Source organism: Candoia aspera, chromosome 5 (assembly GCF_035149785.1).
Source record: "Candoia aspera isolate rCanAsp1 chromosome 5, rCanAsp1.hap2, whole genome shotgun sequence".
Taxonomy (NCBI): domain Eukaryota; kingdom Metazoa; phylum Chordata; class Lepidosauria; order Squamata; family Boidae; genus Candoia; species Candoia aspera.
In genome coordinates, this window is record NC_086157.1 from 112,226,479 (window position 1) to 112,253,984 (window position 27,506).

General features: G+C 44.7%; 1 protein-coding gene across 1 annotated transcript in view; it reads left to right on the forward strand.

Annotated features, from left to right (window-relative positions):
- Positions 1-841: 841 nt before the first annotated feature.
- LOC134498593 (glycerophosphodiester phosphodiesterase domain-containing protein 4-like) overlaps positions 842-27,506 on the forward strand; it is a 31,325-nt gene continuing 4,660 nt past the window's right edge. Inside the window, exons 1-13 of the mRNA XM_063304751.1 lie at positions 842-1,024; positions 3,894-3,997; positions 11,560-11,653; positions 13,919-13,978; positions 15,328-15,426; positions 17,528-17,621; positions 18,500-18,645; positions 19,468-19,550; positions 20,863-21,013; positions 23,805-24,029; positions 24,637-24,794; positions 24,915-25,062; positions 26,533-26,615. Coding sequence (XP_063160821.1) covers positions 842-1,024; positions 3,894-3,997; positions 11,560-11,653; positions 13,919-13,978; positions 15,328-15,426; positions 17,528-17,621; positions 18,500-18,645; positions 19,468-19,550; positions 20,863-21,013; positions 23,805-24,029; positions 24,637-24,794; positions 24,915-25,062; positions 26,533-26,615 — 1,628 coding nt within the window. The remainder of the gene's footprint in view (positions 1,025-3,893; positions 3,998-11,559; positions 11,654-13,918; positions 13,979-15,327; positions 15,427-17,527; positions 17,622-18,499; positions 18,646-19,467; positions 19,551-20,862; positions 21,014-23,804; positions 24,030-24,636; positions 24,795-24,914; positions 25,063-26,532; positions 26,616-27,506) is intronic.

Here is a 27,506-nt window from a genome sequence, read left to right on the forward strand (position 1 = left end):
CCAACTTTCTGTAGAAATAGGACACTGGCTTGGGGCATGCAAGCTTGTGAGGAATAAACTTCAGCTATTATGCTTTGTAACTTCTGTTCTTTAACTTCTTTAGATTTCGTGGCCAGGTTTCTCTTCAACTTTTGTGCTGAATTCTGCTTACCACTCTGTAAGAAGAAAATAGATAAACTGGCTCAGAAAACAAACATTGTCAGGAATAGGAAAAGCATGCCCTACAAAATAAATTAGGGGGAAAATTCATTATTTTTAGAAGAGGCCAAAATCTTATTTTTGAGAGCAAAACAAATCTAATTGGCTGAAGTTACAGGTAGATCTGGGCTAAAGGTTAAAAGTTTGGTTATGCAGGAAGGGAATTATGAGCCTTATGATCTAAGCCCGTGTTTCTCAATCTTAGCAACTTTAAGATGTGTGAACTTCAACTCCCAGAATTCCCCAGACAGCATTGAGGCAACTTCTTTGTAATAGTTGCAGCATCCTGCAGTCACATGATCGTCATTTGCAACCTTTCCAGCTGGCTTCCGATAAGCAAAATCAATGAGGAACCATGTGATTTGCTTAACAACTGCTGCAAAGAAAGGTCATAAAATTGGGTCAGATTCACTTAATGACTGCTTCATTTAGCAACCAAAATTCTGGTCCCAATTTTGGTAATTAAGTGAGGGCTACCTGTATACATCTGATAAATAAATAGATAATAAAAATAAATACAGGGGCAAGTTCATGCAGAAGTTAAGGGATGAGCTCTTTATCTCTTCTCATTTCCTATCCAAACTGTTGAGCCAACTTCTTCGTTGAATTCACCTTCCAGGCTGAAAAGGTAGAAGCTCTGTAGATGGAGGACCATCCTGCCCCGGTCAAGAAACCCAAGCTGAGGAAGCTCAAAAAAGCAAAGAAGCGTTTGCTCAAAAGCTCTACATATGAAACCTTCCTTTCTTGCCTGACTGGGTTATACAGCTGCCAGTGGCACAGCCAGAAGCGCAAAACGATTAAACCGGGACACTGGTGTTGCAAAAAGGTAACCGTAATGTTTCCCTTTCGGAGATGCCTAGCTCTTCCGCAGCGTGTCACAGCACTAAGGAACACAGGGCTAGGAATTGCACGCAGCTCAGTGGGACAAAGTGGGGGAAAGTGGAGGCAAACTGCTTTTGACCAAATTATAGCTTTGGTATGGACAGACAGGTAGTCCTCGACTTATGACCATTCGTTTAACGACGGTCTGAAGTTACAATGGCCTCAGAATGGGTGTTTTGTGGCCTGGAAGGCATTTCAGCGCAACGCAAAACGTCACACCCCCTCCGCAGTCACATGATCGCATTTCTTGATTTATGATCACAATTGGGAACAGAATTTCCATAGTAAGTCATTGTGGTTGTAAGTTGGGTCACCACGTGACTGGACCCAATTTTATGACCCTTTTTACAGTGGTCGTTAAGCGAATCACAGATCGTTAAGCGAATCCAGCTTCCCCAATACAGTCGTAAATGCAAGCCGATTGCCAAGCACCTGAAATGCTATCATGAGACTGCAGGGTGATGGTGCGACATTTTGCGACCCTCAGAAATGCTTTATAGGCCATAAAGCACCCATTCTGAAGCCGTCATAACTTTGGACTGTTGGTAAATGAATGGTCATAAATTGAGGACTACCTGTAATGAAGAAATACCTAAGTTCCCACAACATTATATATTTATATTTTATTGCTTATTGATATTTATTTTATTGTATAGTATTTATATTATATGGTGGTTCAGTGTTTTTATTGTAAACTGCCCAGAGTCCCTCCTTGTGGGGGAGATGGGCGGTGATAAATTTGACAAATAAATAAAGAAAAATAAACATGCTGTATCCATTTTAACCTGATCTTCCTTGTTGTGTGAACCCAAGCCTGCATGTTTTGTTGAAAACGGTAATAGCTGCTTCTCTTCTCCTTCACGCTGTGGTGTCAGAACCAGCGGTGTCTGTGGGGCAGGTAGTGAAAAAGTCAAGATGGTGGCCAGGGATGCCCACAGGGAGGGGGTTAAAAAAGTCAAGATGGTGGCCAGGGATGCCCACAGGGAGGGGGTTAAAAAAGTCAAGATGGTGGCCAGGGATGCCCACAGGGAGGGGGTTAAAAAAGTCAAGATGGTGGCCAGGGATGCCCACAGGGAGGGGGTTAAAAAAGTCAAGATGGTGGCCAGGGATGCCCACAGGGAGGGGGTTAAAAAAGTCAAGATGGTGGCCAGGGATGCCCACAGGGAGGGGGTTAAAAAAGTCAAGATGGTGGCCAGGGATGCCCACAGGGAGGGGGTTAAAAAAGTCAAGATGGTGGCCAGGGATGCCCACAGGGAGGGGGTTAAAAAAGTCAAGATGGTGGCCAGGGATGCCCACAGGGAGGGGGTTAAAAAAGTCAAGATGGTGGCCAGGGATGCCCACAGGGAGGGGGTTAAAAAAGTCAAGATGGTGGCCAGGGATGCCCACAGGGAGGGGGTTAAAAAAGTCAAGATGGCAGCCACAACCGTATGATCGAAGCCCCACCCATTTTATATGCACGGCAACATGGAAGTCCAGCTGCATGGAAAGGTCTCAGCCTGCTGTGCTAACGTGGAAGCAGTTCTGGATCTCTGTGATCCCACGGTATCAGCTGTGTTGGAAGTCTGAGTTTTTTATTTCTGCATTTGAATCTGCAGTAGACCAGAACCAACTTTATTATGGTCAAGGACCAATGCAAAACAAACAAACAAACAGCAAAATATCCAGGTTCCAACTGGTAAAGTTGGTAAACTTAAGGCAGTGTAAAAATTATGTACTTAAAACCTAAGAGATGATCTTGAGATGACCTAGTTGACTCTGCAGTAAAATGAATCATTTTTTTTTTAAAAGGCTGAGTTATTTTTTTTAATGTAAATCACAAACCAATTTGATAATGCCTTAAATAGAGATGTTTATTACTTAGTAAACAGGGACGCGGTGGCGCTGCGGGTTAAACCGCTGAGCTGTCGATCGGAAGGTCGGCGGTTCGAAACCGCGCGGCGGGGTGAGCTCCCGTTGCTAGTCCCAGCTCCTGCACACCAAGCAGTTCGAAAACATGCAAATGTGAGTAGATTAATTGGTACCGCTTCGGTGGGAAGGTAACGGCGTTCCGTGAGTCATGTTGGCCACATGACCCGGAAGTGTCCCTATGGACAACGCCGGCTCTAAGGCTTAGAAACGGAGATGAGCACCGCCCCCTAGAGTCGGACACGACTGGACTTTACGTCAAGGGAAACCTTTACCTTTACTATTACTTAGTAAATCTAGGAACAGTGAACTCTCAGTACTCATCAACTTCATTCAACAGACTTTGGATGCAACAGACAAAATTTTACTTCAGTCTTCACTCCTAAACGCTGGGCAGTTCATTGTTTCCAAAGTAATCCAGATAACTGATATAATTTTTGATATCTGCATCATTACAGAACAGATGTTTTTCCATCATTTGTAATATTACCTTACTGCAAATGATATAAATTGGCACAAATGATGTAAACATGTCAATTACATAATTGCAAGTGATGTAAATGAGGTCAGTTACATTAATTTGGATTTAACGGACAGTTGGATTTAACAGACAGTTGGATTTAACAGACAGCTGGATTTAAAGGACACCCTTCCTTCCTACGACGGTCCATTAAGTTGAGATTTTAGTGGGTTTGGTTTTTTTCCTCTTCCGCCTGGTGCTGCAGATGGGCATTTCATTGGCTTTTTTGCTTTTGCGAGGGTGGGCCCAAGCAGGTTGGAGCAACCCCAGAAAACGGAAGAGAAGTCTAAATTCTCTGGTGCTGCCTCCTCAGCCAACATTTCAGGTTGCATAGAAGTTCCTATCAAAGACTAAGCTTAATGCCTTTCCCTCCAATTTCTACTTATAGGGAGAGTGCATATGTTTTTCCCTCTTGGTTTTAACATTCGGCTCTTCCTTTGTCTTTCTGTATATGTGGGGAGAAGCACGGAATGACTACAACAGTTTTGACTGGTAAGTGCCGAAAGAGTCTTATTGCTAGTAATGGGAAGAGGGGAGGGAGTAGTATATGTGCTCAGTGCCACAGGGTGTCCTGTTCTGACTAATCGGAAAGAACTAATTTTGAGTGGGTAATGAACCACCCACTCAACTTTGGGGGAAGGTAGTCTTTGCTTCCCCGGCAGCGAACGTACAACGTGTTTGTTCATGCCGATCTCAAGCCTGAGCTCTGCAAAGTTATAGCAGTCCATAACGAATCTCATACAGGTAGTCCTCACTTAACAACTGACCTGTTTAGTGACTGTCCAAAGTTATGACAGCGCTGAAAAAGTAACTTTACAACCAGTCCTCACATTTATGACCATCGCAGCGTCCCCACGGTCACGTGATCGACTTTTGGTGTTTCACAGCTAGCTTCTGACAAGCAGCTTCTGTGGAGAAGCTGCAGTAAAATCGAAAGTTGTGGTCACAAGGTGTCTCGCTTAACGACCACAAGTGATTTGCTTAACAACTGCGGTGGAAGTGATGTCGTAAGTCCATCACAGTCACATGATGTCTCGCTTAAACAACTGCATTGCTTAGTGATGGAGTTGCTGGTCCCAATTGTGGTCATTAAGCGAGGACGACCTCATAATTTAAATTAAAGTGCTGGTGGCTTACCTGGGATTTCTCACACAGTTAAAAGGTAGATAAACCTTCCAGAAGACATATTGCTTACTGCACATGCCCATTGCAAACTACCCTTCTGAGGCCTAATTAAGCAGTGGGCCGCCTAATTTATAGCCAAGTTAAGAACGCTGTTGTTGTTGTTGTTGTTTATTTGTTTAGTCGCTTCCGACTCTTCGTGACTTCATGGACCAGCCCACGCCAGAGCCTCCTGTCGGTCGTCAACACCCCCAGCCCCCCCAGGGACGAGTCCGTCACCTCTAGAATATCATCCATCCATCTTGCCCTTGGTCGGCCCCTCTTCCTTTTGCCTTCCACTCTCCCTAGCATCAGCATCTTCTCCAGGGTGTCCTGTCTTCTCATTATGTGGCCAAAGTATTTCAGTTTTGCCTTTAATATCATTCCCTCAAGTGGGCAGTCTGGCTTTATTTCCTGGAGGATGGACTGGTTTGATCTTCTTGCAGTCCAAGGCACTCTCAGAATTTTCCTCCAACACCACAGTTCCAAAGCATCGATCTTCCTTCGCTCAGCCTTCCTTATGGTCCAGCTCTCGCAGCCATATGTTACTACAGGGAACACCATTGCTTTAACTATGTGGGCCTTTGTTGTCAGTGTGATGTCCCTGCTCTTAACTATTTTATCGAGATTTGTCATTGCTCTTCTCCCAAGGATTAAGCGTCTTCTGATTTCCTGACTGCAGTCAGCATCTGCAGTAATCTTTGCACCTAGAAATACAAAGTCTTTCACTGCTTCTACATTTTCTCCCTCTATTTGCCAGTTATCAATCAAGCTGGTTGCCATAATCTTGGTTTTTTTGAGGTTTAGCTGCAAGCCAGCTTTTGCACTTTCTTCTTTCACCATCATAAGGCTCCTCAGTTCCTCTTCACTTTCAGCCATCAAAGTGGTATCATCTGCTATCTGAGATTGTTAATGTTTCTTCCAGAGATTTTAACTCCAGCCTTGGATTCCTCAAGCCCAGCTTGTCGCATGATGTGTTCTGCATACAAGTTGAATAGGTAGGGTGAGAGGATACAGCCCTGCCGTACTCCTTTCCCAATCTTAAACCAGTCCGTTGTTCCGTGGTCTGTTCTTACTGTTGCTACTTGGTCGTTATACAGATTCTTCAGGAGGCAGACAAGATGACTTGGTATCCCCATACCGCTAAGAACTTGCCACAATTTGTTATGGTCCACACAGTCAAAGGCTTTAGAATAGTCAATAAAACAGAAATAGATGTTTTTCTGAAACTCCCTGGCTTTTTCCATTATCCAGCGGATATTGGCAATTTGGTCCCTAGTTCCTCTGCCTTTTCTAAACCTAGCTTGTACATCTGGCAATTCTCGCTCCATGAACTGCTGAAGTCCACCTTGCAGGATCTTGAGCATTACCTTACCGGCATGTGAAATGAGTGCCACTGTTCGATAGTTTGAACATTCTTTAGTGTTTCCCTTTTTTGGTATGGGGATATAAGTTGATTTTTTCCAATCTGATGGCCATTCTTGTGTTTTCCAAATTTGCTGGCATATAGCATGCATTACCTTGACAGCATCATCTTGCAAGATTTTGAACAGTTCAGCTGGGATGCCGTCGTCTCCTGCTGCCTTGTTATTAGCAATGCTTCTTAAGGCCCACTCAACCTCACTCTTCAGGATGTCTGGCTCTAGCTCATTGACCACACCGTCAAAGCTATCCCCGATATTGTTATCCTTCCTATACAGGTCTTCCGTATATTCTTGCCACCTTTTCTTGATCTCTTCTTCTTCTGTTAGGTCCTTGCCATCTTTGTTTTTGATCATACCCATTTTTGCTTGGAATTTACCTCCGATGTTTCTAATTTTCTGGAAGAGGTCTCTTGTCCTTCCTATTCTATTGTCTTCTTCCACTTCCACGCATTGCTTGTTTAAAAATAATTCCTTATCTCTTCTGGCTAACCTCTGGAATTTTGCATTTAATTGGGCATATCTCCCCCTATCACTGTTGCCTTTTGCTTTCCTTCTTTCTTGGGCTACTTCTAGTGTCTCAGCAGACAGCCATTTTGCCTTCTTGGTTTTCTCTTTCTTTGGGATGTATTTTGTTGCCGCCTCCTGAACAATGCTGCCAACTTCTGTCCAGAGTTCTTCCGGGACCCTATCTACTAAGTCCAGTCCCTTAAATCGATTCTTCACCTCCACTGCATATTCCTTAGGAATATTAGTGAGCTCATATCTAGCTGATCTGTGGGTCTTCCCTAATCTCTTTAGTCTGATCCTAAATTGTGCAATAAGAAGTTCGTGATCGAAACTACAGTCAGCTCCAGGTCTTGTTTTTACCGACTGTACAGATGTCCGCCACCTTTGTCTGCAAAGGATGTAATCAATCTGATTTTGGTGTTGTCCATCTGATGAAGTCCATGTATAAAGCCATCTCTTAGGTTGTTGGAAGAGAGTGTTTGTTATGCAGAGTGAGTTGTCTTGGCAAAATTCTATCAGCCTATGTCCTGCTTTGTTTTGTTCTCCCAGGCCATACTTACCTGTAATTCCAGGTGTCATTTGACTGCCCACCTTAGCATTCCAGTCTCCTGTGATGAAAATAACATCTCTTTTAGGCGTGTCGTCCAGTAGGTGCTGCAGATCCTCATAGAACTGCTCTACTTCAGCTTCTTCAGCAGCTGTGGTTGGGGCGTATATTTGGATCACTGTGATGTTAGATGGCTTGCCCTGAATTCGAATTGAGATAGTTCTATCGTTTTTTGGATGGTATCCAAGCACTGCTTTAGCCACTTGACTATTAATTATGAAGGCTACTCCATTTCTTCTGTCGTCCTCTTGTCCACAGTAGTAGATCTGGTGGTCGTTTGATGTGAAGTGGCCCATTCCAGTCCAGTTCAGTTCACGGATGCCCAAAATGTCTGTCTTTAATCTTGACATCTCCCCAATAACCACATCCAATTTGCCCTGGCTCATAGATCTTACATTCCAGGTTCCGATGGTGTGTTGATCCTTAGAACATCGGATTCGCCGTTCACCACCAGCACCATCGGCTGCTAGCCGTCCTTTCGGCTTTGAGCTAGCTGCGTCATCACGTCTGGGGCTAGTTGAGCTCATCCTCTGTTCCTCCCCAGTAGCATTTTGACCATCTTCTGACCTGGGGGTCTCATCTTCCGATGGTATACCGGCATATCTCTGGTTGTACTGATCCATTGAGTTTTCACGGCAAGAATACTGAGGTGGGTTGCCATTACCTTCCCCAGGGATCGCATTTAGTCTGACCTCTCGGTCATGACCTTCCCGTCTTGGGTGGCCCTTCACGGTTTAGCTCATGGCATCATTGAGGTGCTCAAGCTCCAGCACCACGACAAGGTAACGATCCTTTGCTGAAGTAAGAACGCTGTACGAGTGTCCAATTTGCAAGCAAACCGAAGAACTGTGTGCAAAATTAGGAACAAATTTCGATAGTAGGTTGAGATAGCAAGCTGAGTCTGCATTTTAAAAGCAGAGCCAGCCCAAGGACCCAGCGCCTGGGTCTTAACGCATCGAGGAAAGGACAGAGGCTGTGACAAAAATACTGTTCCAGCACAGGCTGTTAGGGGCTGAGAAAAAGCCTGTTCTTATTCAGGACCCCAAGCCACATAAAAGAGCAGCGCAGGAGCTATGCCTCCAAATTCTGGGCTCAGCCAAACCAAATGGTCTCTCATAGATTCTAGTTCCGACGGCTTGGGCACTCTTAGGGCAGTGAAGAAGAGGTTGGACTAGATGACCTCTGGGTTCATTCCAATTCCAGGGTGCTGTCTTTTTGTGAAGCTATGGGGCAGTGGCATCCCGGGGCTTTGTTCTGACTATATTAGATTACCATGAGAAGAACCTAAGGCCATGAGTCACAAATGAACAGATGTTGAGGCCTTCAGAGGCCTGTGCCTGGGCATTATTTAAAATGATTTTTCAGCTTTGGTTCTTCTGCCACTATTGCAGATATTCCCCGATGCCTTGCGCAGCAAACTTTTTCAAAGCACTCGGTGTGTGGAGGGGAGTGCAGCTGTCAAAGTAAATGGCATACACACACACACACACCCCGCTGCTATTTCCCAAGCTAGTACGTTCCAGATAATTTGGATCATCACTCCTTCCGTCCCTGAACATGTGCTGGGACTTAATGACAAGAAATTCAAAAATTATGAAGGCCTGTTTTAAAGCATCCTGCTTCTCCTCATTCAAGGGCTGCCAGCATCCTGCTTCTCTTCATCTACCGAAACCTCTGCTGAGGTCACCTGCATCATGAATGTAATCTCATGGAAATCTCATGCAAATTATGTCATTTGCATCAGTCACATCATCACGCAACGGGCATACACTCCATAATCTGTTTCACTTTGCACAAGGTCACGATGCTTGTGGCATCCCTTGTCCACCCCTTGCGGACACACACACCGACCATATTGGGAAGCTGATGTTTAGAAAGGATTATAGAACCCTATTATCTGGGGAATATTATTGATCTCTAAGAGTTTAATTAGTTTACCCATTCAAGGTAGGCTAGTAAACCTGCCTGGAGGGCAAGCTTCACACCCAGGCTTGGCACTAAAGAACAGACCTCTTGGCTCTATCTATCTATCTATCTATCTATCTATCTATCTATCTATCTATCTATCATCTATCTATCTATCTATCTATCATCTATCTATCTATCTATCTATCTATCTTTCTATCTATCTATCTATCTATCTATCTATCTATCTTTCTATCTATCTATCATCTATCTATCTATCTATCATCTATCATCTATCTATCTATCTATCTATCTATCTATCTATCTATCATCTATCTATCTATCATCTATCTATCTATCTATCTTTCTATCATCTATCTATCTATCTATCTATCTATCTATCATCTATCTATCTATCTATCATCTATCTATCTATCTATCTATCATCTATCATCTATCTATCTATCTATCTATCTATCTATCATCTATCATCTATCATCTATCTATCTATCTATCTATCTATCTATCTACCCATCATCTATCTATCTATCTATCTATCTATCTATCTATCTATCTATCTATCATCTATCTATCTATCTATCTATCTATCTATCTATCTATCATCTATCATCTATCTATCTATCTATCTATCTATCTATCTATCATCTATCTATCTATCTATCTATCATCTATCATCTATCTATCTATCTATCTATCTATCTATCTATCTATCTATCATCTATCATCTATCTATCTATCTATCTATCTATCTATCTATCTATCATCTATCTATCTATCATCTATCTATCTATCTATCATCTATCTATCTATCTTTCTATCTATCTATATCTATCTATCTATCTATCTATCTATATCATCTATCTATCATCTATCTATCTATCTATCTATCTATCTATCTATCATCTATCTATCATCTATCTATCTATCATCTATCATCTATCATCTATCATCTATCTATCTATCTATCTATCTATCATCTATCATCTATCATCTATCATCTATCATCTATCTATCTATCTATCTATCTATCTATATCTATCTATCTATCTATCTATCATCTATCTATCATCTATCATCTATCTATCTATCTATCTATCTATCTATCTATCATCTATCTATCTATCTATCTATCTATCTATCTTTCTATCTATCTATCATCTATCTATCTATCTATCATCTATCTATCTATCTATCTATCTATCTATCTATCTATCTTTCTATCTATCTATCATCTATCTATCTATCTATCATCTATCTATCTATCTATCTATCTATCTCTATATCTATCTATCTATCTATCTATCATCTATCTATCTATCTATCTATCTATCTATCTATCTATCTATCTATCTATCTATCACATTTTTACTGCCACCCATCTCCCCTGAGAAGAGGGACTCTGGGCAGTTTACAATAAAACTAACATTAAAACTGTGGGCATGCAAAAATATAAATACAAATTACCAAATATAAATAGAAGATAAAAATAAATATAAAATCCAAGTGGTGATAAGATCTAATTCTAAGGTGCCAGCCACCCCTAGGAAGAACTAGTTTTGAGTTTTGCGTATTTCACTTAATTCACTCTCAGGTATTTTTTGGCACAAGGCACCAAGACCTAACTCAGCCAGTTTAAAATCTTTGTTGCAGAAAAGAGTGAAGCCTTTAATGCAAAGTTTCTTCCACTGGATCCATGGATCCCTTGTGGGGGATGTCAGTGGATAGATTTCACGGGGTCTATGAACTCAGATAGGAAAAAAAATTACAACTTTCTTTTCAGTATCTTCTCTGAGATTGAGTTTTTTCATTCAATCGTTTATGGAAGCCATGAATTAATTTATGGCCTGTAGACTCTCCAGAGCTTTGTTAACTTCAATAAATCTCGCTGTTCTGCCCTTTAAAAAAGGGTATTGTTATTGATTTAATGCAGTGTTTCTCAACCTTGGCAACTTTAAGATGTGTGGACTTCAACTCCCAGAATTCCCCAGATAGCAAGGCTGGCTGGGGAATTCTGGGAGTTGAAGTCCACACATCTTAAAGTTGCCAAGGTTGAGAAACACTGGTTTAATGGATTAATGAGAAGTACATACACTACATATTGGCTATTTTAAAATATTTTGCTAACTGTTTTTGAGCACACCTGCAATACAGTGGCAATCTCTATTTTATTCTACGTGTTCAAAGGCAATTTTCTTGAGAAGAGGCCTGTAGCTTCGCTGGATTCTCAAAGGGGCCCATGGTACCCAAAAGCTAAGAGCTTCTGCTTTAACCCAACAGCTGATTGCCCACAGCAGAATGAGTTTCATATGATATTCAGACTCACATCACTAGCTTGGGAAGAAGAAATGAAACCAAGTCCCTGTGTTGTTGTTTCTCCCTCAACAATGAATTATTTTGCTAAATGTCATTGTTCTGTGTTACCTTTTTAGGTACAGCTTCATCAATTTAGGCTACTGGTTCCACTGGTCGACTTTCCTCCTCTTCATGGCTGTATTCCTGTTCTCCTACCTTTTTTTCTTAGTCGTAAGTCCAACCTTTCTTTGATTAAAAAAAACTTCCCAAAAAGACAGGGAAGAAGGTGGAAGCGGCGGAGCTGGTTGTGAGAAAGATCTAAGGTGGGAAGAGAGAAGCTCAGAGACCATGGTTTGCATTCAGAAGGCCTCACCTTCAACCTGGGGATGTTGATTTTGCGAGGTAGAGCCAATTTTGCACCCTGTTATCCCAACTCAAGATATTTCCACATTCCCTGACAATCCAGCCAGAATAACTCCTCCTTGAGACTCTGATGAAGGGTTTCCAGCTGAAGAAAACATTATAGGGTTGGTGGGATCAATGCTTCTACTTGTCTGGGATGTCCACAGGGGTGAAGGGGTGTCAAAAAAGTAAAAATGGTAACTATGACCGTGCAGTGAAAGTCCTGTCCTTTTTTTATATGTGTGTGTTGCAACATTGACAAAAAACAGGAAGGGCTGGTGGCATCTGCCATCTTGAATTTTTTGACACTCCTCCAGATGGCCCTCTTACTTGGAAACTGAATATAGACTACTAAGGGTTCCCAACTTAGTCTGCAAGCTTCTTAATCAAGGTCCTGGGCATTTTTTTCTTATCATACCTTCTTTTTATACTTCCTTTTCCCCCAGCCCTCAGTTCTGGGTTTGGATCTACTTCGATTTTAAAAAGGATCCTGGTCAATATTTCAGCCTCACCCACTTCCACAGATGTCATCCCTGTCACTCGTTGAGGTCCTCAGAAGCTGAAAGAAAACTATATTTTAAAAAGGGCACTCCATCCTGACCAAATATGGTTGCCCATTCCTGATTTGGATAATATTTGCAAATATAGGGATGATGAAGTTGCATATTTCGATGCTGTCCCCTAATTTTTTAAAAAAAGAACTTAAGCACAATTTCATACGCTGAAGAGAGATCTTAGAGTAATGTTTCTCAGACCTTGGCAACTTTAAGATGTGTGGACTTCAACTCCCAGAATTCCCCAGCCAGCAAGATTTAAAGAACAGCACATCAATCAAGTATTCCCCAGTCTTCCAGATGTGTTTACCGTATATACCTGTGTATAAGCCCATCCGTAGATAAACCAACCCTTCGATTTTAAACCAAAAATACCACCTGCAGATAAGATGACCTGCATTTTTCATGGTATTTGGTATTTCATGGTATTTTTCATGATATTTTGAGGGTCTGCTTATCTGTGGATGGGCTTATCTGTGAATACATACAGGAGATATGGGCACTATAAAAAAAAGAACTACTGAATACACTTGCGGATACTGTAAGCCCATCCGCAGATAAGCCAAACCCAATTTTTGGGGTGCATTTTGGCTCCTAAAATTCTCCGTTTATCCATGGGTATATACCGTATTTCCACTCCCAGTTCTTCTTGCTGGAAATACTGGGAAGTGAAATTCAGCCTTCTGGAAGGCCCCAGCTTGTAAAGGTTGATCTAGAGAAGAGAAAATATCCAGAAAGTCACTCCAAAACATTTGTATTAGAGTGATGATTGGCATCCAGATCTCCCGTTGCTGGATATTCTAAACACACAGGTTTGTGGGAGCATCCACGTGTCGAAACAGACAGGGGAGTGCATTGCACGTAGCACAGTTCGCTCACTAATCTAGGGAGGAACTATTTCTAACTTGTAAGGAGGGACTAGCCGCATGTGGCGCAGGGTGGGAGGCAGCAGTATTGCAACCGAAACTCTCCCCGTGGCCCGAGTTCGAGCCCAGCGGAAGCCGGATTCTCTCTCAGGTAGCTGGCTCAGGTCGACTCAGCCTTCCCTCCTTCCGAAGTTGGGAAAATGAGTATCCGGCTTGCTGGGGAAGGGGACGACTGGGGAAGGCAGTGGCAAACCACCCTGATAGAGTCTGCCAAGGAAATGTTGCGAAAGTGGTGTCCCCACAAAGGGTCAGGCATGACTCGGTGCTGGCACAGGGGCCCGTTCACCACCAAGTAGGGCCAGCTCATCTTCAAATATGGGAGACCGTATGGTCCTTCTGCAGCCCTTCTGCAGTAGCATCCAAGCTATCATGCAAGTCAGGCACCGCTTTCCTTAATATCTGTCATCAGTGGAATTTATACCTGCTAACACCAAGTGTAAATTGCAAGAGGCGTCATCCGTCTCCAGTCTCCGGCTGAGTAGCTCTCATGCCACAGTGAGTTACGAGGCTGAGCGTTCCTAGGGAAAACTTCACGTCTTGATCTCCTCTTAGCAGAACGTTGCCTGCGGGTTGCCAGGCGTGGCCACAACTAAGCCTGTGCTATTATTTTACAGTTTATAGCTGTTTTACTACTGTTTGAGAGTCAAGAGCTGGAAATGCACTGGTGCCACAAGGTAAACTCATTTAATCTCCTCCCAAATTGTCATCTCCTTCCAGTCTGGGAAAATCTGTCCTGGAGTGGGTCCTGCTGGGTAAACCGAGGCACACTGTGTTGGGTCAAATGCCCCATGGTTGTCGGGATGGCCGTGGGCATTGGCCAGTTGACGGGGTTGCCCCACCCCTTGGCCAATGAATGAACAGTCCAACCAATGATTGATGTACAATTGTTGACATATGTACGCCTGATTGACATACAGAATGAAAATCATTTTTCTTTTTAAATTCTTCCCTAGTGGGAAATGATCACTGGCACATAAACAGCAATTCAGGCAGTCAAGCTTTTGACACAGGTATGAGAAGCCAAAGAGTCAGTTTGGTAGTCCTCACTTAACAACCACAATTGGGACTGGAATTTCAGTTGCTAAGCGAAGCGGTTGTTAAGCAAATCTGACCCAATTTTACAACCTGTTTTGCAGTGGTTGTTAAGCGAATCACCACCGGCGTTAAGCGAACCATGTGGTCATTAAGCGAATTACACGGTTCCGCATTGATTTTGCTTGCCAGAAGCTGGCTGGGAAGGTCAAAAATGGCGATCACATGACCACGGGATGCTGCGACGGTCATAAATGTGAACCGGTTGCCAAGCGCCAAATCGTGATCTCGTGACTGCGGGGACGCTGTGATGGTTATAAGTCTGAGGACCAGTCGTAAGTTGTTTTTTCCAGTACCGTCATAAATCCAAACTGTCACTAAACAAATGGTTGTTAAGTGAGGACTACCTGTAGTGATTAAGGCATCAAGCTAGAAACCAGGAGACCGTGAGTTCTAGTCCTGCCTTGGGCATGGAAGCCAACTGGGTGACATTGGGCCAGTTACTCCCTCTCAGCCCTAGGCGAACCACTTCCGAAATCTTTGAGGGCCTCCAGATAGCAGTAAAGAGATATGTGAAACATTTTGCTGCTATCTAGTGGTCACTGAGAGCCAGTTTGGTGTAGTGGTTAAGGGATCAGGCTAGAAACCAGGGTGACCTTGGGCCAGTCACTCCCTCTCAGCCCTAGGAAGCAGGCGATGGCAATCCACTTCTGAAAATCTTGCCAAGAAATTGCAGGGACTTGTCCAGGCAGTCACTAGGAGTCCAGACCACCTGGAAGGCACTCAGACATGAGGAGCCCGCAGTGCATTTATTCCCCATCTTCGGCCCCTCTCCCCCCAGAGGCAGGTTTCACACCAGAAGTGGTGGAGTTTTCCTCTAAGGACTTCAGACGGCCCTGAAATGATTAATCTGGAAGCCTCGAAGGAAGGCTAGGTCTTTGCTGAAGTTGCAGAAAACCGATGACTAATGAATCATGGTCGATCTCTTTAGGGAGTGACACTATTCACCCTGTTTCTTTCCATGACCGGCTTAACCATTATATCACTGTTTTGGACACGTCAGTGGCACACATTCTATTTGTCGTTCCAGGTAAGAAGTTCTAAAGATCTCACACTGGGATGATGTTTTGAAAACTGGTGGGGAATGCTCACCCATGGAAAATAGAATGTGATATAAAATATAGCTTTTAATCCCTGGTATATACACTCACCTTCCCCACCCTCGGGGCATCCAAGGGGGGAGGTTTAAAAAAAAGAGTCAAGGTGATGTGGGCGCATGTAAAACAAGGTGCGTGGTTTTGATTGCCAACATTTTTTGACATCTCCCCTCCCGCTCCCCACTGATGGTCCTCTTCAACCTGATGTTCTCTATTTGTAAGCAGGTGCCATCAAGACAGAACCAACTCCTGGTGAAAATCTGGACCGATGTTTCTCAACCTTGGCAGTTTGAAGAGGCGTGGACTTCAATTCCCAGAATTCCCCAGCCAGCCATGCTGGCTGGGGAATTCTGGGAGTTGAAGTCCACGCCTCTTCAAGCTGCCAGGGTTGAGAAATGCTGATCTGGACAAAGGCCTTCCATCTCAATCTGCCCCCCATGTCATCTTTCTCATTGGCTGATCAACTGGACAGTTTAAATATTGTGGTCTTGTTCCATTAGTAGAATCATGGAATCATATGGTTGGAAGGGACCTTGGAGGTCTTCTAATCCAACCCCTTCTCAGGGCAGGAACCTTCAGACCATCCCAGACAAATGGCGGCCAACCTTTGCTTGAAAAGCTCCAGTTGGTCAGGCATCCAGGACTCCAGGAAGCAGGCTGTTCCACTGTTTTAACAGCTCTCGTAGTCAGGAAATGCCTTTTTATTTCAAGTTTGGATCTCTCCGTGTAAAGCTTCCACCTGTGGGTCCTTATCCTACTCTCGGGCACTATGGAGAATAAACCCCCACCTTCTTCCCTGGGACATCCCTTCCTGTATTAGAAGACTGCTATCATGTCTCCCCTCAGCCTTCTCTTCTTTAGGCTAAACATACCCAGCTTTCTTTTAACTGTTCTTCGTAGGATTTCGCTTCCAAGCCCCTCACCCTCTTTGCTCTTCTTCTCTGCCCTTTTTCTAGTTCCTCAACATCCTTCTTATATTATGGGGCAACCAAAACTGGACACAGTATGCCAGGCGTGGTCTGACCAGCACAGCAGACAACAGAGTTGTCACTTCCTGTGATCTCAACATGATACCTCTCTTGATGCAGTCCAAGATTGCATTGGCTCTTTGGCAGCTGCAGCACACTGCTGGCTGATGCTTCATCTGCGGTCTCCCAAGACCTCCAGATCCTTCTCACAAGTATTTCTGCTGAACCAAGTACTGCCTAATGTGAATTAGTACATTTTATTTTTCCTATCTAAGTGCAGAACCCTACATTCCTTGCCACTGAACTGCATTTTTGGGGAAAAGTCACCATGTTCAAATCTATTAAGATCCTTTAAAACCTTCAGCCTGTCTTTTGAGTTGTGTTGCCTGCAAATTTGCTGAGTAACCCTTCTACCTCTTTACCTAAATCATTTATAAAAATGTTGAGTGTGGTTGTTCAACCAGTTGCAAATCCATCTGGCAATGGGACCGTCCATCCCACGTTATTCAGTAAATACTTGCAGAAGCTCTACAAAAAGGGGTCTATTGTTTTAAAAGCATAGTTCGATATTGCAAAATCTCTCTTTGTAATACTCCTGGAGCACAAAATAGAAATCAAGTGGTTCAGAATTCCCCTTTTGTTCACAGTTATCCTCTCCCACCAGCAGGCCAACGATGTCCGTCAGCTCTTCTTCTACATGTCCCCAAGGACCCCTGTGTTTTTTTGGCATTCACCCTCAGCTCATTCTGAAGCTCAGCCTCCTTGGCCCCATCCTTGCAAATCTGGACTCTTTCCTTGATCTTCTGCTTTTGGCCCTCTTTCCATTTTTTAGAACTTGTCCTTTAGGTTTATCAGAGAGGCCTTGATGCAACCCCTCCGGTCTTACCCGTTGTCTCCCATTTTTCATTCTGTTGGTATTGCATGTGTCTCATTCTTCACAATTTCCCAGCCCTCCTAGACTGCTTTTCCCTTCAGGATTTCCATCCATGGAATTCTTAATGGTGGTTGTGATGATGGAATGAAGAGATTTTAAACTTTTTTGGGGCTTCTTTCTTCCTCCCAACAGGTCACAGCTCCTTTTCTTCATGTGGTTGCCATATTCACCATGGTCCTCTTGGCTTGGCCGGTGGCACTCCATTTCTTCCGGGTACGTGATAAAGGTACTGTATCTCCAGCTCATAACAATTCACCCACTGGCTAAGAGTCCGTAGCATCAGAAATGGATGTTCTGTGGCCAGAACCTTCGAGCCAATTCTGAAAAGTGAGGCACAAGCTGATGTTCTCCTGCTGCTTGTAGTAGTAGAAGGCCATTTTCCAAGAGCAGAAGTCCACCATCAAGGAATAGTCTTCACTGAGAAGAACCTTTAATACTGTTCGCCTTCCCAGGCCAACCAGACGGAAAACACGACCGGATGAGCTAATCCTACTTTATTGTAAGGCTGCATTGACAGAACCTTGCCAGTCTGAAAGTGCAAATCTCCCGCCGTCTCCTTTGCAGCCTGAGAAACCAGGAAGGGTCCCTTCTGAGCCTCTTTCTCCTCCCATTATGTAGCTCTGAGCAAGAAACTAGGGAGAGTCTCTTCTCAGGTCATGATTCCTACCTGGTTTACCCCACAAGGCGAACATCAATCTTGCAAGTCTGAAAGTGCAAATCTCCTGCCATCACCTTTACAGCCCAAGAACTTAGGGAGGGTCCCTTCTGAGCCTCTTGCTCCACCCATTATGCAGCTGTGGGCTAAGCCCTCTCTTATCTGACTGTTCTCTTGGCAGCATCTCTTGGCCCCGCCTCCCAAGGTCTTCCCCACAGACCATTACACCTCCTCAGCTTTCAGGTTAGCTAAAGCCAAACTCTTGCCTGAGACCTTAGGGAGTCCCCTGCTGACACACTCTCCTTTGCATTCCACATTCACTTATCCAAGAAACCTGTTCCCTGGAAATATGCGGAGAGGGTCCCGTCTCTGAATATGCCCACTAAGGTTTGCTACCGCTGCAGCGTAATGGTCTAATCACACAAATTGATTTCTTTTATCTTCTTCAGTTTTACAGGTGTTAATTCTGACTCCCTACCTGGTGGTCCTTATTTTCCTTCTCTTCGTTCCCCTGGGGATGTACTCACCCTGCATCCGGGAGAAGGGGACTCTGGGTCCCAAGCCAGGCCTGATAGGTCACAGAGGAGCACCAATGGTAGGTTGAGCAGAAAGTAACTTCAGCAGCCAAAGCAGAGGTCTTCCCAAATCAGGTTCCCTCCAGATTTACTGAAACTAGAACTCTGGTAATGACTGAGCCCTTGGACATGGGGGCAGTTTTTGTATGAGCTGCCCATACCTGAGTGAAGAAGGCCGTTGGGCTAGGACACAAGACAGGCTCCCCCCTAAGGCTAGGATTGGACCTTCCGTGGGTTCGTGGTGGAAACCATCCTCAAGCCAAGAAGTTCACGTTCTGGAGCTCAGGCATCCAGCAAAGTGGCCGTTTGTCAGAGATGTTGTGGTCTCAGCACAGGGCAGGGGGCTGAACCGGAGGGTCTCCAAAGTCCTTCCCGAGCCTTACATTCGGTGATTCAGTGATCACATAGCTAGACATAGATAGAGGGTCTTCCCCATCAGTTCTCTGTTTTAAGAAAGGCAGGTCTGTAAGTCAGAGGGAAAAAAAAGCCTGAACTTCAGACAACTTATAAGGGAAATATTTGATTGCATGGGATTGGTCTGAATTTTGTTTTAAATTCCAGTTGCAGAGGGGCCTGGTCAAATCAGGGCCATGGATCTGCAGAAAAGGCATCAGTATTTCTTGCGGGGGAAAGATTTTTGTTTTAAATCCAGAAGCAGGGGAAGACAGGACTAGGACTCTCTTCCCATCTTCTCCCTTTGCACCTCCCTGCAATGCGCAATTGGGAGATGCTACTTCAGATGGTTAAAAACTGCTCCGTGTAGTCATGGTGAGATGCATCTGCTATCTTAGCCCCAATGCCACTGACTCTTGCCAAACCCTGGTGTTTTATTCTTATCCTAGCTGGCTCCTGAAAATACCGAGATGTCGTTTGTTAAAACTATTGATTACGGTGCTGTCGGTTTGGAGACAGATGTCACCATTAGGTAAGAGCCTCTCGTCGCTCAGTCATAGCAAATTTCTTCAGCCACGGTTCTGAAACAGCAGCACTTCCTTAAAAAAGTAAAGTCTCCGTGAGGTAGGTCAGGTGGGCCCAAAGTCACCCAGTATGCTTCCCACGCCATGTTAACTTTTCCCACTCATGAACCTTGTTTGTTTACTAGATTTATATCCCACCTTCAACCAGGAGCTCCAGGAAGCATACAGAGGGTCCCTCCTCCATTTTTTCCCCATGACAGCCCTCTAGGATAGGAGGGGGGCTCATAGAAAAGATCTACCAATGGAAATCTCATGTCTGGGCAAAGATCTCCCCAGAGAAATGAAAGCTGCTGGTGCTTCTTTTCCATCATGGGTGGGAGGGATCAATACAAAGGGGAATCCGTCAACTGGAGATCATGGTACCCACCACCCAAACAGAACAGCTGGCCAGCACTGGCACCAAAGGTGAAGCGTGACTGACATCCATCCAGCAGTTGCTTGATTCCACTTGGTTTCAGCCCAGTGACCAGCAGCTTAAGGCTGCTGTGGGGATTTGCCCTTAGAATATCTCGTTACCAAAATGAAAAAATGGAAGCTGAAAAATCTGGGTCACTATTGAAATAGGAAGACAATGCTAATATCAGTCAGCATGTTTAGTGGATTCATAGCTGATGGCGAGGAAGTGAACATATGGAGGGTTTCAAGAACGCCATTGTGTTTCTTTAAATTGTCCCCAGTAATTCTTCTTCCATCTGCCCTGGTGAATCCAGGTGGCAGAGGACAGTCTTGGGAATTCAACTCGCCAAGGGGTTGCTTTTGTTGGGCAAGATTTATGGCCCTGCAGCCTCTCTTTCCCCTCTGCCACCCCTCCAAAGTTGCTTAGTTTAGGTATCAACAAAGGAAGCTTAACGCTTAATAAGGATTAAGTGTCTCTCTCTGGGCGCCTGCTAAAACAGGAGAGGGAAATAATTACCTGATTGGGGTTAGAGCTGGAAGTTTGTTATCTCACCGCTCACCAGAATAAATAGGAAGAGCTGGCTTGTTCCAGGGGTTAATTGAAAAATGCAGGTCAATCACAGGACATACGTTTAATAATAGGAGAGGAAAAGAGGTCCTCCAGACAACAGAAGCCAATGCGATAATGGCTCTGAAAGATGTTAAGAAGAACAATTACTTGATGTGCTTCTCTCTCTCTTTCTCTCTCTCTGTGTGAATGGCTGACGTCTTGATCTGGGCCTCCTCCTGGAAAGGAATGGTGCAACCTTGCAGATGACCTCGGTGGCCATCTCCATACCTGATGTTGCTTTTCTCCTTGGACAGCTACGATGGCGTCCCCTTCCTCATGCACGACCACAGCTTAAGAAGGACCACCAACATTGACAGCCTCCTTCCTCATTTAAGTGACGAGGACCCTGCCTATTTCACCTGGGGACTCTTGAGGGAGCTGAAAGCTGGAGAGTGGTTTTTCAAGGTAGGGTTGTTGGGCAGGAGAACCCCATGACTGGGCAAGGCTCGGAGTTGATCCCAGAAAGGTGCATTCCAGAAGGCAGAGGGAAGGATGGGAAAACTCATGAGACTGGTACCAGCCCTACCAGGTAGACCTAATCAGGAAACCAATTCCACAGGAAGACCCTAAGCTGGTGTTTTGCCATCTTTTTTTAATCATCTTTTGCTGGTCTTGCTTTCTTGATCTAGTCAGTCAGGTGCCTGATGAAGTCCAAGGAGATGTCTCCTTCAGGGATGCTGATGACCTGGAGGAATGCAGTCCATTAAAAGCAGTGTTTTTCAACCTTGGCCACTTTAAGATGGGCGGACTTCAACTCCCAGAATTCCCCAGCCAGCCATGCTGGCTGGGGGATTCTGGGAGTTGAAATCCAACCATCTTAAAGTGACCAAGGTTGAAAAATGCTCCCCTCTCTATTGAGATAGGCTATGTAATAGTATCTTACAAGCCTACCTGCATTTTTCCATTCTTCCCTCCAGTTTACACCCCAGGGAGTCAGGAGAAGCCAGTCTTAATCTCTTCCCAATCCTTTTTGTGAGAGGGTTGCAATTAAGTTAGGGTGCAAACCACAGAGTGGAAGGCTGAATGCTTTTCCTTTTCTACACACACAGGTTTGGTTTATTATACAAAATAGACACTTCTAATGTGTTAAACCAACTCTATATACAACTTCTGTAGGCCTAATAATATATTTATAAGTGAAAATGTGATAGCCATAAGCAACAGTACTTAATAAAATTACAAGTTTCCCTTTTACCCTGTGTTCTTAACTGTTTATCTTCTCTAGCAGTAAAGGCAGGATGACCCCAGTTCCTTCTTAGCCTTCATCTTTAAGGACTGAGAATTCTGTTCCTTTTATCCAGGTCTTCTTCTCCTTTTACCTTACACTTAGCCCTATATGATCCTCCACCCTCCAGCCGTTATACTTCAGTAGATGTAATGGCATGTGGAAAAGACCTTGGGAGGTGGGGAGAAGAGATGTCACCAAGGGAACATCAGATAAGAGGAAGTATAGCCTGCAGCTGCATAATGGGTGGAGGAAGAGGCTCAGAAGGGACCCCCCCCTAGTTTCTTGGGCTGCAAAGGAGATGGTGGGAGAATTGTACTTTCAGACTTGCAAGATTCTGTTAATGGAGCCTTACAATAAAGTAGAATTAGCTCATCTGCTTGTGTTTCCTGTCTGGTTTACCCTGCAAGGCCAACACCAATCTTGCAAGTCTGAAAGTACAATTCTCCCACCATCTCCTTTGCAGCCCAAGAAACTAGGGAGGATCCCTTCTGAGCCTCTGACCCCACCCACTATGCAGCTGTGGGCTATGTTGTCTCTTATCTGACCATTCCCTTGGCAGCGTCTCTTCACTCCATCTCCCAAGGTCTTTCCCACATACCATTACAGTAGGTTCTGCTTTGATGTAGCCTGGTAATTTCTCTCTTCTGCTGAGTTGCTTCTCCGTCTTTCAGTCCTTATGAGTTTGTAGAGGGGAGGAATCCATGACTTGTTGCTGGGTTGTGGGAAGGCTTGCAAGTCCAGAAGGCTCTGCTATAGGCTGACCATATTTCCTTGAGACAGAAATGGGACATTGGGATGGCCAAACGGGGCAGGGCTGGGCGATTGGCAGGCAGGAACTTCTCCGGTTTTCTCAGGCTGGGAATCTTTGGATTCCTTTGCTTGCAAGAGGCAAGGCTGGGCTGGAGAGTCTAGTGAACGGCTGTCCCTGACAAGCCATTCCTCCTCTGGCTGTGCTTTTACGTTCTTTTCTTCCTGCCCTTTCAAGGCAGGAGCCGATTGGCTTGCCCTTTGATTACCGCCTATTAGCCAATCCTGTTTGTTTCTTTTTAGGTTTCCCGCCAGGTTGAGCTCTGCGGCTTTTTTCCCATCGTATTCTGCTGAGCTCCCCCTCCTTCCCCTCAAAGTCAGACTGCATTCTGACAGGTTCGCGGGAACTTTCAAATTTTTAAGTAAGGCTTTTAAGAGAACGGGACAAAATGGACATTTATATTAAAATGACAGGATGGTCTGGAAATGTTAAAAAAATGGGACTGTCCCATTCAAAACGGGATGTATGGTCAGCCTACTCTGCTACTCCTTTCTCAGCTGTAGTAGCTTCCGAGACTCATTGTTCACTCCGCCAACTCTTTTGGTCTCATGTCTTTTCCACCAACACCCTCACTCTGGGCTTTCAACATTCCTCGTTTATCTCCCGGAAAGTCCAGGCATGATCCTTTGCTCTCTTAAGGTCCCAGGGAAACCATAAGGAAGGAAAACTCCCATCCGCAGCCTTCAGTCTTTCCTTCCTCACTCCCCCCCCCGCCCCCCCGGGCTCCACACATGCTTTTCCATCTGCTGTGGTCCTATCAGCTTCTGGGTGGCTTCCCCAAGTTCATCTCCAGGGCTCCCCACAAAGACTGAAGAACTAGCTGTCCTTTTCCCAGATAAGGTGGACCCTGGAATATCCATGGGCTTGTTACTGTCAATGTTGGGGCCCAGTCCCATTTCTTTCCCACCCTCAAAGGTCTGTCTTCCAACAACATTCCCTCTCACACTCTGTGTTTTGATTTGCTGTATTCAGTTTTTCAGCAACTGCCCTATTCTTTTTTTTAAAAAAGTCCCAAACTGGTTTGAACTTCAACTGGAGGTTAATTAATGGATTGAAATCTAACTGAAAAATTTGACTGAATTAATAGAACAGACTTCAGTTCAGATTTTATTGAAAAGTGATCTAATACTGCCTGATTGCTTTCCGTTTTTTAAACCTAGAACAGACCGTTCTACGACATGCCCCCCCTCTCACCCGAAGACGAAGAATGGGCAAAGAATCAGAGGATTTTCAAATTCAGCGATTTCTTGACCCTTGCAGACAAGGCAAATAAACTGGTCCTCTTCGACCTGTATCGCCCTCCAAGATATCATCCTTACCGGGATAACTGGGTCACCAGAACTATAGAAGTGCTCCAGAAAGAATCCAAGATTAAACCCCATTTGGTACGAGGGGGTGGTCTTCTCCTTCACACCAAGGAATTGTTCTCCTTTCAATTCACTGCCCGAAAGGCATTCTATAGATGACATTCTGAAATAAGATCTAACTATTTCTTTGCTCCTTCAATCTCTGCCACCATCCTTGGAGAGGTCAAGGCAGGGTTATCTGCAGGAAGAGGGGGAGAAAAAGGCCAAGACGGCAGTCACACCCATGTGCTCAAAGACACAAGTAAAAAGGGGTGGGGCTTTGAGCACGTGGTTTGAGTTGCCATCTTGACTTTTCTGACTCCCCCTGAGGATGCCAGACTCAAGGCAACTTTGGGGGCGGGGGTCTCCTGAGTTTATCTCCACACTGGTAGCCCTGAAAGATAGGTTGGGCTAAGAAGGAGAGGGCCTGGCAGCAAGTCACCCAGTGACATTCTGTGGCTAAGGGGGAACTTCTTGGCCTACTATATGGGATAGGTGGTCTTCCTCCTCCTCCTCCTCCTCCTCCTCCCTCTCCCCCTCCTCCCCCCTCCTCCCTTCTTCTCCTTCTCCCTTCTCCCTTCTTCCTTCTTTTTAGAAAATGTGGGAGGAAACACCAAACCCTCAAGTACCGCTCTTTGAATCATAGGTCCTCTGGTTGGAAAATCCAAATCGGCATTACGTTCAATTTGCGGCTCCTGGATTCCAACATATATCACCCTCTGCAGAACCCATTGAAGACCTCAAACTGAGGAACATTGGAAAACTCAACTTGGACTACCGAAGGTTGGCTACGGTAGATATTCGGTAAAGATCTCTCTGGTGAAAGAGAAAAATGGTGCTTGATTTCTGAGGCAGATGTTTAGGGTCAATCTCCACGTGATGTTGTAAGTCATCTAAGAGGATCTCATGATGCTTTCTTGAAAGGAAATACGCAGAAGCCAACATCACCACCAACCTCTGGGTGGTCAGCGAGCCGTGGCTCTACTCCTTGGCCTGGTGCTACGGAGCTCGATCGGTAACTACTGACGCCGTGCACACTTTGGGCAACATTAGCCAGCCTTTCTTCTTCTTGGTAAGTAGAGGAAACATCTCTTACTGCATGGAGGTGCTCCCACTTCCAGCCATGGACATAAGTGGCTGCCCATTCCCACTTTGGGAGGGCAACCTGCGCGTTACTTGGAGCTCAAGGCAGCTGCCAGTTGAGCAGTGAGAATGAGATCAGCTCAGCCTGAGAGCTTTGCCTTGTGTCTAGATAAGTCCTGGTCTAAATAGGTGTTTTCACATATTTCTATCTCCTAAATATACTCGGCTCAGGATCTTAACTCTTTGCTTTTATTCCTGGGGCCCAAGAGAGGGGTCTCTGCCCTGCTCAGATCCTGAGGCAGAGATGTCTGCATTAGGGACAGGCAACTAAAACTACAGGTAGTCTTTGCTTAACAATCATTTGTTTAGTGATGGTTCAGACTTACAACAGTGCTGAAAAAACTGACTTATGACTGGAACTCACACTTACAACCATCACAGCACCACCGCAGTCACATGATCACGATTTGGGTGCTTGGCAACCGGTTCACATTTATGACCATCGCAGCACCCTGTGGTCACATGATCACCATTTTCGACCTTTCTGGCTGGCTTCTGGCAAGCAAAATCAATGGGGAACTGTGTGATTCACTTAAAGACCATGTGGCTTGCTTAACGCCTGTGGTGTATCACTTAATGACCACTGCAAACAAGGTTGTAAAATCCAGTTGGATTTGCTTAATGAGCGCTTCATTTAGCAACCAAAATTCCAGTCCCAATTGTGGTTGTTAAGTGAGGACTACTGTCAGGCTCTGCCTGAGACCCAATAAAAACACAGACACTAGAGTAGGCTTTAGGTTCTGGTTTTATTTAGGACTAGAGTGCATTCCCTTAGAAAGCTGAGATTGAGGGGAGCACGCCGGAACGGGATTTAAATAGCCCGCGCCGGTCAGCGCTCCACCCCACTTTACCCCAGGTGCGCCTCACGAGTCCCATCAGTTCATCCTTGCCAGGTGAGAGATCGTCCAGCCCCCTGCGCCCTGGGCATCGCCTCGATCGCCTTCCTGTGCGGTGATGGTCCATTGCCGGGCGATCAGGCTTCTAATTCCTCGAAAGCCCAGGCGCACCCTTCCGAACCTCGCCTGTTCGGTTGTTATTCAATTTCTTGTCAGTTTCCTTTTATTGTTGCTTCCTGGGTTGCCGGCCTCGGTCTGGGAGTCCTGGGAGTTGAAGTCCACACATCTTAAAGTTGCCGAGGTTGAGCAACACTGATATAAATAAATCCAGAGAGGTGCAAAATCCAAAGACGGACAAGGTGCCATTGCTCACATCTCTAGGAGGCAAAAGTCAGATTGCACCACATCGGAATTTGCAAAGAAAAGCGAAGCCAAAGCGAAGCAGCCTCATCCTTTGCAGAGAATGAATAAGATCTTCCCTTTTTTTTTTTTAGTTCTTGGCAATATTGCCCTACCGTTCCATCTTGCAACTCAATGCCATTTTCTTTGCTCTTCTGTTACAGACTCCCGAGAAATATAAAACCATATGGGTTGCAACAGACATGCTGGCCATCTTCTTCATACCTCTCCTATTTATCATTCGCTGGTAAATGCCAACATGGCTCAGTGTTGACGCTGGGACAAAATGCGGCACTTCCCGACCGCTTTTGGTGATGCTTGTTCCTTCCCCCATATAGAGATTGCAGACACTTCCTGCATTCAGTTTTACATATTCGACATAATGGCCGAGAGTGTAAGAATCCCCCCGTAGGGGAGAGATGGGTGGTGAATAAATGTATAAACAAACAAACAAACAAGCAAGCAAGCAAACTGTGGTTCTTGGCAAACTGTGGTTCTTGGCTCCACCATGTTAACGTGTCCCAAGTGATGGAGTTTCCAGGCCCAAATCTTTCTTGACCCTTCAACCTTCTTAATTTCTCTTGTTCATTTATTCAATTCCTGGCCACAGACCAAAATACAGAAAGAAAAGGAAAAAGAAAAACCGTGTGTTTGTTTTTGTTTTTAAAAAGTCAACTAGAAGGAAAGGGGGGGTGGGAAAGCAGCTAGGATCTTTATCCACGGGCAGAATATTTCTCTTGCTGGATCAGATGTTGGCTTCTGGTTTTAAAGGCAGCAAAGCAGAACTGGCTACTGCCAGGGATGTAGAGTTGTACTGTTCAGCCAGCTGTTTTGCTGTCTTTAACATCAGAAGCTAAATTCTGATCCAGCAAGAGAAATATTCTGCTCCTGGATAAAAATCCTAGCTGCCTTCTGTCCTCCTCTCCTCTCCTCTTCTTTTCTTGCCAGCTTTTAAACAAACGAACAAAAAACACGTTTCTTTTTCTTTTCCTTTCTGTATTTTGGTCAATGACTGTAAACTGAATAAATGGAATGTTCAATATGCTTCATTTTCAGTATGGCCATAACAATAACTGGCTTCTCTTATAGGATTCTTGCAAAGTTACGAAAGAATTTTTGTGCAGTTGTGGCGGGACAT